This window comes from Pteropus alecto, unplaced genomic scaffold (genome assembly GCF_000325575.1).
Source record: "Pteropus alecto unplaced genomic scaffold, ASM32557v1 scaffold177, whole genome shotgun sequence".
NCBI lineage: Eukaryota > Metazoa > Chordata > Mammalia > Chiroptera > Pteropodidae > Pteropus > Pteropus alecto.
Window position 1 is genome coordinate 12,879,077 of NW_006442207.1, and position 11,501 is coordinate 12,890,577.

Here is an 11,501-nt window from a genome sequence, read left to right on the forward strand (position 1 = left end):
GTGAAATACACTCTTAGCTCCTAAGCAATACAAAAACAAGCCATTTTGTCAAGCCCCAATTAAGACTACACATCGGCTGAATTATTAACTGGAAAAGACACCGTGAGACAAAGTATGGCCAAGAAGGCTCTTAAGTGAGTCACAGATCTGGACCTCAGCCCTCTAAATGAAAGCCAAACTGTTCTGGTTTAAGTAGGAGGTGAGAGGGCTTCGGACTCACAATAATAAAACTCCCAAGACACATTATAAACTGGACAGTTTATTATTTTGTAGTTAACTTTTACCATGCAGAATGAAATACCAATGTCAGCACATAAACAGTGCATTTTCTACCCAGAGGCAGTTACATGGAAAACCAGGTTATTACCAGGTTATTTGGCGAATATGGAATCCAAACAAGGGGAGGCTAAACTTAAGACCTACACCATCCATGAAACTGAGGCACACCTTCCCACCACAGGGACAGCCCAACCTCCAGAGAGTATGATGACTCTTCCCTCCCCATCTTGCTCTGGCTGAGCACTGCCAATGGTCATGTCCTACAGCTTTACAATCAGCAGCTTGGCCTGAGTCATATCTCTGCTCACTGGTTTTTATCATTACCTGCACTGTTACTGAAGGAAGCACATCAAATGCTCCCATGTGCCAACTATAAGCCACGATAATCTTGTTAGGAGGCTCTCCCAACTGCTCTCCTCAAGTTTTACCAGATAATATGTTTTGTAAAGGTTCTTCCCATCTCCATTAGTACATACATGTGACCTATAAATTCACCTGACAATGTAACTTAATTCCTACTGAGGACTTAAGTTAATTATAGTTTTTCTTCTTTCATTGCTTCATCAGTGATTTCCAACCATGTAGGAGTTAATGAAACGAATTTTGTATCACTACTGCTAACAAGACAGAAATACCAAGTGATATATAGTTTCCAAATTAATGTTATTTTGTTCTCTAAAATGTAAAAAATCAGGAGATGCAGTCCTTCATTTAGTAGAAACTAAATGGCCATCAAAACAAGTCTTTGAACAGAAAAGTTTATGCTTTCAAATTAAAAAACATGTACTGCAAACATTATGTAATAATGATAATTACAGAAAACAAAATATTCAGACTGACCCCACAGCATTCACACCACACCAGAATTTGATCTATAATAAAAGTGACTTTTACCCCCAAAAGTAGCTAAGTCCATGCTCGCTGAAAACTTCGTCCTAGACCCCATGAAAGAGAATGAACTGCACAGTGCATGCTTAACATATATACATTAACCATTCTTAACTGCCCCTCACCAGGGCTGAAGGGTAGAAGGATGAAATGTGGATATGTGCACTCACATAGGCAGAATTCTCCAATTATAAAAATTCACACATGTGATGACCTTTACTATGTCTTGGGTAATAGCTTTTTATCTGTGGGAACCCACTTCTGAAAATCACAATGAAAATCAATAGGAAACAATTTAATATAAAATATACAAATTTCTCAGTATGAGGATTTCCACAGACCAGGGAAAAGGAGATGACAACTAAAACAATTTTTTCTTATAAAAGAACACTCCCCTTACTTGTCCTTGCTACTGAACACTCAAAAACAAAACTGTATAAAACTACAAACACAGAAAAGGACCAGAGATGTTCTGATGCAAAGTCTTTGGACCTATTCTAGACCACTGTCCTCATCAAGACCTTCCCTAATAGGTCCACTGAGGAAAATAAGTAGTCTCAGATCATCAACCCTGCTTCACTATAATAGCCTCAGGTCACTCACTGTCAAACTTAATTGAATTGACCTGGACAGAGATGGAGCCTCCCCGGTAGCTGCCCCGCTTCTTCTTGGTCTTCTCATGCCGGAAGGATTTGCCTTTGGTGAACTTTAGGACCTGATTGGCTCGTTCTCCCCAGTCTCCGGCTGCACCTCGCTGGTGAGTAGAGAGGTGGTTAACACAAAGGATACCAGGGCCCTGTCTTTTTCTGCTCAAGGCAAGGTGAACCCAGAGAGCTTCCCAACCACCCAAAGCAGAAACTGTCCTCTCTCTTAACTCATCCACTTCAAGAATGATGAACACCCTTTCTCCTCACCTTGGCATCAAAGGAGTTGTCCGCCACTCGAGCATCCACCTCAATTTCCTCCTCCCTGATCCTTCGGAATGGGGATGATGCCCTTTTTTCTGCCTGGAGAAGAATGAAGTGGGAAATTAAAAATGGAGTGGTCAGATAACAGAAAAGGATTCCTGTGCCAGGCCAGGCAGAGAGCTGTCAAGATGATCCCAGATTCTTCTTTCTATTCTTTAAAAGGCTGGCTCTGAGAAGAAGACAACTTACTTTCTTCCTTTTTGGAAATGTATTGGGAGTCTGAGGCTTTATCTTCTTGGCTTGAGGAGTCTCTTCCTCTGTGGCAGCCTCAATCTGCTTCCGCTTCTTTCCTGAACCTACAAAACAAAAGCCAGACTCAGGAGACCAGTTTCTTGTTCTTCTGTCCAGGTTCCCACACTAAGGGCCTGCAATTGGAACCTAGTCATTTTGCCTCCTCTTTCTACCCCATCCTCGAAGAGTATATATCCCATCCTGATTGCGGGGTAGGGGAGAGGGCAGGATACCGAGGCAGCTTCTTTGGATACAGACCTGGCTTAGCAACTACCACTGCTTCCTTTGTCCCTTCTTCCTCCTCCTCGCTGCTGTCCCTGTCTGCTTTTCCATTCTGGGCAGTCAGTGCAGAGGTGCCATTGGTTCTGGGGGCTTGTGGTCTAGGAGTGCCCTTGCCCTTGGGCTTCCTCTCTTCCTCCTCCTCACTGGAGTCATCAGAAGAACTGCTGCTGCTCTCGGCCTTTACTTTCTTTGCAGAGGCTGGCTTGGAAGGGGCTACAGCTCCTGTTTTCTGCAGCTTCTTTTTAACTAGAGGTTTAGACGTCTTCTCCTCCTCTTCCTCACTGCTGGAGCTGTCTGAATCAGAACTGCTGTCCCCATCACCTTGAGAGGCCTGTTTGACAGGCAATGATGAAACTGCTTTGGCCATCACCTTAGACTTAGGGGTAGCCACAGTCTTCTTCACCTTCTCCTCCTCCTCGCTAGAACTGCTCTCCTCCTCGCTGGAGCTGCTATCAGCCTTTCTGGTCAGAGGCTTCTGGCCACTGCCTGCAGGCTGCTTGGGAGTTGTGGCTGATTTAGCTGCAGGCTGCTTGGGAGTGGCAGCTGGCTTACTTGAAAGATTCTTGGTGGTACTGGCTGACTTAGCAGGAGCTTCATCCTCAGAACTGTCAGAGTCTAAATAAGAATAGAATGAATAGCTCCCTAGATCAGACCGAGAAGAGTCCCTGGAACTCCCACTGCCCTGAGGGCCTCCATATGCCTTACCCGAGCTATCTGAAGAGCTCTCTGCTGCCTTCTTTGCTGGAGCTGGTTTACTGGCTGCCTTGGAGATGACTGCCTTCGCTGGCACTTTCTTTTCTTCCTCAGAGCTTGAATCTGGAGAGAATCTATGGCATTAAACTGGGTCGAGTCCCAACCCAACCAGGAGCAATAAAGAGAAGGATGCATATATCCACACAGAGTCTTATCCCTGTCTTGCTTCAGTGAAAAGAGGGACAAAGTATTTGTCTTCCTATTCCTCATACACCCCCCAGACCCACTCACCACTTATGATGACTCACCAGACTCATCACTGCTGTCCTCACTGCTCTCCATAGATTGTTTCTTTTCTGCAGCTTTCTTGGGAGCCTGGGTTCCCAGGGTCTTTTTGGGTGGGGGAGCAGAAGGTGGGGGGACTGAACTATAGGGACCTGTTTAAAAAGGACAGTATGGTGGTTTCAAAATACATACACAAATTCTTTGATACTGCTCTTCTAGAAATAGAGCTTAACCCCTTCCCTTGAGTAAGGGTTAGAATGAGTGACTCATTTTTAACAAACAGAATATGGCAAGGATGCTGACATGTCATTTTCAAGTCTAGGTTATAAAAGGTAATGTAGCTTTCCCCTTTCTCTGGGGGAAACTAGCTGTCATGTCAAGAAGCTCTTTTGGAGGGGTCCACGTGGTGACTACAGAGGTTCTCCTACAACTAGGCCCTGGCAACAGTCATGCAGTTTGACTCGCCATGTCCAGTCACCTGGTTTTTTCTTCACAGGTTTTTTCTGCTCCTGCTCATCCTCCTCCTCACTGGAGGAGTCCTCGCTACTGGAACTCTTTTGGGTTGGGGCAGCAGCTGCTTTCACTGGGGCCTTGGCCACTACTTGCTTTTTAGGTACAGTCTGCATCATACAGAGAAAATCAGTTACCACAGGTAAACATTGACACGACCGATCCTGCCAGGAAATAGAGACCTTCCCCTTTACCCCGGTCTCTTCTTCCCTGGTAGAAGTTATGCCCCAGACCTTCTTGGGGATGGCTGCTGCCTTCTCCTCCTCTGAGTCATCACTACTGCTGCTACTGCTGCTGCTGCTGCTGCTGCTGCTGGCTGCTTTGCCATTGGCTACTTTAGGTGCTACTCGAGCTGGTGTGCCTAAGAAAAAAGAAATAGTGTAAGAAGTATCAAGGAATTAAAGGACCATAAAAACTTTCTTCCCATTAGCTCAGAACTTAGGAGTCTATCAATAATCTTGCCTTTAGAGTAGGCATAAAGTAGACTATTGTAGTTTATTGTATCGAAGGATGTCTTTCCTACCCAATTTCAGGAATAAAACTATCTTTAAAAGATTACATGATGCAAATAATTTAAATATGCCCTCTGAAGTCTTTCACTCCAACTTCTAGAGAAGCTGCTATAAATCATAACCTAACCTTCATCACAGGAAAATTACAGAAAAAAATAAAAATTCTCGTTTGTCCTATGGAATAAAGGTGCAGAAGGAAAAATGGTAGTGAGAAACACAAAGAATAGAGGTATAAGTGGTCACAGTAGAATGGAATTTGTGGGAATATATCTATGAAATGCAACTAAAAGATGACAAACATACCACTGTAAAAAATATAAATTGTAGCAAACTTTCTCGTTACGAGCCTCTAATTATGAAACCTTTTACTCATTAATAAAAAGCTTAAAAAAAAAATAAAACACACTAATCAATACCTCTGGTTCAACAACCAGTACCATTTCACTCCTGTGCTGAATGAGCAATTTAAACACCAGTCCCAGAGCAAAGTGGTCCCCAGCCCGGCCTTTTAGAAACAGAAACAGTACCTGGTTTGGCTGGAACTTTAGCCTGAGCTTTAGCTGCCATTGGTGCTGTCTTTGGCTTCTGGTTCTTTGGTGCCTCATCCTCTGAGCTGGAGTCAGAATCAGAATCTGAGCTCTCAGCCTTCTTAGGAGGAGCTTTGACTGCCCTGACTTGGAGCTTAGCTCCCTTCTGTGAGGAAAACACACAATGAGTAGAATCTGCAAGAGCTTCTGGGTACCCAAAGGGCATTGTAAGGTAGGAAGCTTCCTAGGCTCTTTATTTTTTAGGGGCTAAGAGAGCAGTAGAAGCAAGCGAAAGCTAAGCAGGACAGCACATAAAAAGGACAATAAAATCTTAATAGGGAATTAAATGTTTAACCACTTGATCTATTGGCTCTGTCCCTGACTAGAGCTCTCAACACCTATCTACAAAACACTTGTCCCATAATCACGTGCCCTACCATCGTTCCTTGGTTACGAGCTAGAAACCAAGATATTAGGTTTCTTCTTTCAGATCCCTTAAGCAACCCATCTCCTTCTCAAAGTTTCAAACCTGAACAGGTTTTTTCTTTTTGTCCTCCTCCTCATCATCACTGGATTCTTCACTGCTGCTGCTCTCTGATGCTTTGGCTGCAGCCTTTCCAGGATGCTGAGGCAGAATAGCCCGCTTGGCAGGTACAGCTGAACAAAAGCATAGATCCAAGTAAGAATCAGCTATGCTGTATAGGCGAACTACAAATCTTTTTCCTGGAACTGCTAAGCCCAACTCCCTGCCCGGCCTTACCAGCTTTCTTAGCTAGAGATCCTTGGGCTTTTTCCTCTTCACTGCTATCTTCACTGCTGTCACTGGATGAAGTCGTCTTCTTAGCTTTCTTAGCCACTGGCCCATTTGCCTGTAACTTCCGCTTTGGAGCCTTGGTGGACCTGCTGAGGTAGATTATACTAACTTCTGGGTGATCAGAACCTTCCCAAACCAAAGAGCACAGCCCAGCCCACTTGAGGGCGAGAAAATAGCCACAGTAGTACAGAGAAGACTTACTTGAGCCAGAAGCTATAGATATCCAAGAGGGAAGAGGCATTGGAATCCTGCTGGGTCTATGGGAGAAAAGAGAAAAAACGGGGTAAAAAAATTTTATCCTGGTTATTCTAGGGTAGATCAGATTTTGTGTTATTCTCTCATTAAAACCTACCTGTTCTATACCTGCTATAGTTCATATAAATATTACAACTTTGTAGACTTCTACTTGCACAAATTGGGAGAAAAATATTCTGAAGTATTTCCCAGTTTTTGGTATCAAAACCTTTGGCTATTCCTATAGTTTCTGGCACCATCTATCCCCCACCTGTCAATCCTATTTATCAAAGCCTTTTAAAATGTGTATATCATTGAGCAATGTAGGAATTTATCTTACCCATGAAACAAAGGCACATTTACATAAAAGGGTATTTGCTGCAACGTGGTTTGTAATACCTTATCATTGAAAAACAGCCTCCAAGAGAAGTAAAAAGCTATGTCATATATTCAACACAGAATTGCATCCAGCTACTAATTACACTGGTATATATTATTGATACAAAAAAATGGCAAGGCATTACAGGACACACAAGAGTACAGGATCAGAGTTAGATGAGTATAGATGTGAAACTCACTTTTGCCAATTACTGTGTGATCCTGAGCAAATTACGTAATCTTTCTGAGACTGTTTTCTTCTCTACAAGATGGAGATAACACTATACATCTTACGTTGTTGAGGGGATAAGAGATAAGGCATACAAAAGTTTTATATCTGGAAAAAGCATTTGGCCCTTAATAAGCTCTCCACAAAGATTAGTTTTTGCCACATTAAAAAAAAAAAAAAAATCCTGATTCTCAAAGGCTCAAGTCCACCCAGTAAATTCTCTGGAAACATTCTTTGCAGCCTCCCTAACAGTAAATTTCAAATAGTTCCAGTATGAAAGCAGTTATATCACATCACAGGACAGGCTGTCCCAGCTTAAAGAAGTCCTTTCTGAGGCTGATCTGATTCTCCCCTTGTGCAGCCTGATTCTGCCACAAAAAACAAGTCTCCTTAGTCAAAAACTAAGACAGTCAAAGACTAAGACTGCCAAAGACCATCTACTCTCCCAAGGTTTTTTCCCATGCAATCATATCTGCTTTTCTTGAGATGCAGATTCTAAACCTTTCACATCCCTGATAATCTTCCTTTTACGTGTGTTTGGAACATCCTAAGTTACCCAAACTATCACAGCTTTCATTCATCCATGCTTCCTGAGCACCACGCACTGGGATTGTCACTTTCTATATATCATGTTACTAAAACTCACAAAAATCCTAGAAAGTGGATGATAACATCCCCACAGAAATAGAAACAGACAGTTTAAGCAAGCTGCTCGGGTCATACATCTTAAAGTGGCAGAGCCTGGTCCCAAACCTGTATTTGTTTGATTCTATAAGTCAAAGATCCAAGCCGACTACTATGCCTGCTTGGTTAGGGCTATGGTACTCAATCCTGCTTCAGTATAACTAAAAGCAGAATCATGACTCTACTCTCGTTCATTTTCTTTGCTAACGAAAATCCCAGCCTTCTAAAGCAAATTTATCTATCTTTGAGTCCTGGAATAAGAGTTAAGGTCAAGTCATGCTTTGCATCAGCCACCGTAAAGCCCAAAGAAGAAACCAGGAGTCTCCATTGCCCGCTGTGGGTCAGGGCGCTCCCTCCTCGCCGCACTCCGCCAGCCACGTGATCTGGGCCACGAGGGTCCCACGCTGCCGCCACTGCCATCACTCACCAGAAAGAAAAACAAGATTCAGCACTATCTAGTCAGACTTCGTGGACTTTGGGCTTTCTCTGGTCACCGCCAAAGGCTCGGCACAAAGGCTCTGCAGACATTGGGCTGGTGGGGACCTCTCTACCTGGAAACCTAAGCACGTCAGGGCCCGGAGCCGTGGTCATCCCACCCCGGCCCATGCCCCAGGCCCAGGACTCACAGCGCCTGTTGCCTTGGCAAACTTGTTGGCCACCTCCGAGAGCTGGTTATCGCGCAAAAAGCCGAGCACGAGGGGATACAGGTCGCTGGGAACCACGCGGCGCAAGCCGGCGTCCGCCATCCTCCGAGCAATACGCGTCACTACCGCTGCAGACGCAACGACTCAGGAACTCAGGAACCAACAGAGGTGGGGACGGACCCGTGTGACGCCATCGCGCCGCACGGGCGCACGGAGGAAGGGGCGGGCACACTCCACAGGGCAGTCCCGCCTCCACATCGGAGGCAGGGTCAAGGCGAAATCTATAAGCTCTTTCCGGTCCCACGAGTGCCGCCATCTTGGTAAGGGCGGAGCCCGCCGTCCGCCACTTTGTGAAGGCGGAGCCCTGACGTCAGGGGTCACGCTTTCGGCCGTGGCGGGAAAACTCCGGACTTCCCGCGCCCTTTCCGCTGGAGGAAACTTTTCAACCAGCAGCCGTTTCCCGCGCCCTAACTGGGATTCATGTTCCAGAGTAATGGGTGGACTGACGGGCTCGAGCTGTCCTTGGCCTCTCGAGTTGGTCACAAGATCTCCCAACCGTCCCCATTCCATGCCGCCAGTGTATTCCCACCATTCATCTTCACTGCCTCCAATACCCAGGGAAACCCCTTCTCAGCCTTCGGACTCCAACCTCCACTGCAGAGGATCCTTCAGATTACCCGTGGTAGAGGTGGGATGTTGATCACCCAAACTGCCCTTTCCTCAGTCACGTCTTACATATGAGAGAACCCCTGGCAAACAGCAATCTTTGCAATCCTACCCACTATCCCTTGACTACTTCCCATTAATGCCCCTCAGGAAGGGTAGGGATGCACAGTGGGTACCTCTCTTTTGCCTTTCTCAAAATAGATATTCCCCCTAGCCTAGATATAACTCTTACATCTCCCTCTTCTCCAGAGATCTACATGCATGCATTCTTTAAACATCTGAGTACCTGCTGTTTGCCAAGCACTGTACTCAAGCTAAAATGGTACATGTGTGCACACGTTTCAGTTTAGAAAACCTTTGTTTGGAACAAGTGTTGAGCGTCGTCTAGGTCCTTGGTATTAAAACCCCTTCCTAGAATAGTGTAGCATCAGCATCCCCTTGTTTGAAATGCAGGATCTCATCTATTCTAAAAAGATCTTGAGATGATTCAAATGCCCTTTTGAAGTTTGAGAAGCACTGCCTTAGATGACTGATTTCACTGAAAAAACACTTTGAGGAGCCAAGTTTCAAGTCCAACAGGATTTTGCACCTAACCAAAGAGGGGTCCTAGGAACTCAATGGAGGTAAACATGATGCTGATTGTGTTCAAAGAGCAGAAGTGAGTATGTCTGACACCAACACCATAGAATGAAAGAAGCACAACAGCACTTGGGAGTTCTCTAGTTCATGTTTATTAGTCTGCATAGTGACTTATATCTTCCAAACACTGGGGAACCCCTCAACCTCATCCACCTTACATAGAATGCAAGTTAACTTGTTTCGATGCCTGTTATAAAAAACAAATACCCTTTAAAAAATCTGATTTAACACAATTTTTTATTTCACTTTTTTCCATTTCTTTATAAAAGTCATCTCCTCACTAGCAGCTCTCTCCCCTAGAGTTGGGGAGGGGGATGGAGATGTTTGGACACCTCCAAAGAAAAGGGGGAGGGGAAAAGGGCCCAGGGTTACCTCCTGAGGTTCTTCTGGGCCTGTTTCAACAATGTGTCAAAGTCAAGAGAATCAAATTTGCTCTTTACAGGAGCAGGGTCAAAGTCTTCCCGGTTGGAGTCTATAAAGGTAGAGAGAGACAAACATCAAGGTCTCTGACCACACTTCCCAACCACAGGGTCCTCGGCTGGCCAGCCACCTCCCGTCCCAATAATGGATAGAGCTAAAACCCTGATTGTAAGTCAAAAAGATGAGTGCCCCTGTTTCTCTTCTCATTTCATCCCTTAGGTTATTTGTGTATCAGATGAAAACAAGTCAGCCTAACCCACTCAAAAGATTGAGAACCCTCCTGGTGAAAATAAGTACACCAAAGCCTCAGGGGGCCTCCTTCCACTCACCAAGATCAGAATAGCTTCTCTTGCAGAACTGCCTGCGACCACCAAAGCAGAGATCAAAAGGCTGCTCATCTGCCTGCCTCAGCTTGTGGCCACTCTCGATGGCTGCAAATGCCTCCTCAGCATAACGGTAAGTGACGAAGCCGTAGTTATCACTGGTGGGTAGGGCAAGGCACGAGGCTGAGGCTGGCTATTTGGGCACATGCCATGAAGAAGAAACAGCACCCCAGGGTACAGAGAGGGACTAGAGTGGTTATTCTCATTCCCCAAATGGCCAACCCAGAATGCAGAAATGAAGCTGTCCTACATAGACCAGCACACCAGAGCAAGGGGGAAAGAAAGAAGCATCATGAATGAGACAGAAAGGACATCCTGACCTTAGAGCTCAAGCTTACCCTTGGACACGGAAATGGATGGTACACTCCTCAATCTCTCCAAAAACAGAGAACCTCTGCTTCAGTTCTGACCGAGTCATGCGGCCAGGTATCTTCCCAATGAAGACTACTCTTCTCTCTTCCTATATTGGAGAAAATTAACACACCATGAGCCAGGGCCAGAGCTGCATATGGCTCTCTAAGCTCATGGCTCAGGGGCAAGCCCCCTCCTCCCATGACCTGTTCCTCTACTCACTATTGCACGCTCCTTCTGCAGCACTCTTTGCCTTTGGTAATGGTCGTGCGAACGATAAGAGCTGTACCTGACAAGAGAAGAAGGTGCTATCAGTCCCCCAGACATTAGACAACTCAAGTCTCAGAACTCTCAGGAACTTGCATTTCAAATATACTGACTCCCTGAACATATGCTCACCGCCGCCTCCTGTCACTTCTCCGGCGGGGGGATGGGGAGCGGGACCGGCTTCGGGAACAAGATGAAGAGGAGGATGAGGAAGAAGATGAAGAGGAAGAGCATCTTCGGGAATGTCCAGAGGAACTGCAACTGGACCTGGTGAATAAAAGGGCACAAAGGAATGCTGGGAATGAAGATATATTCCACTTACCTCACCTTGGCCCCAGCCCTGCCTCCATGTAAGGAAGCTCCAGAACAAAGGCAAAAGAAAGCAGAAGAGATCTAGAAAAACTCTTCACAGATGACCAAACTGAAGCCCTCATGAACTTTTGGCATAGATTTCTTTTCAGTTATACAATTAAAACTTGGAAAATATTTAACAAATCAGAAAGAAGAAAAAGAGACTCAAAGAGATAAAGGCCTCTTTATCTAAGTGGGAAAATTTGGGTCTGTTACTAAGAAAAAAGTACTGCCAGGAAATAGATGAGGCCACAGTAACACTCAAA

The 11,501-nt window shown here is 45.1% G+C and overlaps 2 protein-coding genes across 7 annotated transcripts in view; both read right to left on the bottom strand.

The window, feature by feature from the left end:
* Positions 1-239: 239 nt before the first annotated feature.
* Positions 240-8,341, bottom strand: NOLC1 (nucleolar and coiled-body phosphoprotein 1). 4 transcript variants are annotated; one of them, XM_015596370.2, is made up of 13 exons: positions 8,141-8,341; positions 6,191-6,246; positions 5,936-6,075; positions 5,705-5,832; positions 5,176-5,341; positions 4,331-4,497; positions 4,105-4,246; positions 3,650-3,778; positions 3,354-3,464; positions 2,625-3,263; positions 2,325-2,431; positions 2,082-2,174; positions 240-1,921 (listed from the first exon to the last, which is right to left on the bottom strand). In XM_015596370.2, exons 1-13 carry the CDS (start codon positions 8,258-8,260, stop codon positions 1,763-1,765), a joined length of 2,157 nt encoding a protein of 718 aa, XP_015451856.1. In that variant the 5' UTR covers positions 8,261-8,341; the 3' UTR covers positions 240-1,762. The 4 variants fall into 4 exon arrangements, with proteins under 4 accessions (XP_015451856.1, XP_015451855.1, XP_006920981.1 ...); XM_015596369.2 differs by having other exon boundaries at positions 5,936-6,078; XM_006920919.3 differs by having other exon boundaries at positions 4,370-4,497; positions 8,141-8,340.
* A 1,191-nt stretch (positions 8,342-9,532) lies between these two features.
* The window catches only part of PPRC1 (peroxisome proliferator-activated receptor gamma, coactivator-related 1), a 14,221-nt gene continuing 12,252 nt past the window's right edge, over positions 9,533-11,501 (bottom strand). For all 3 annotated transcript variants that reach the window (XM_006920920.3, XM_015596359.2, XM_015596358.2), the window contains exons 10-14: positions 11,017-11,151; positions 10,840-10,906; positions 10,605-10,726; positions 10,213-10,364; positions 9,533-9,935 (exon numbers count right to left, since the gene is read on the bottom strand). In XM_006920920.3, coding sequence (XP_006920982.1) covers positions 9,832-9,935; positions 10,213-10,364; positions 10,605-10,726; positions 10,840-10,906; positions 11,017-11,151 — 580 coding nt within the window. In that variant the 3' untranslated portion in view covers positions 9,533-9,831. The remainder of the gene's footprint in view (positions 9,936-10,212; positions 10,365-10,604; positions 10,727-10,839; positions 10,907-11,016; positions 11,152-11,501) is intronic.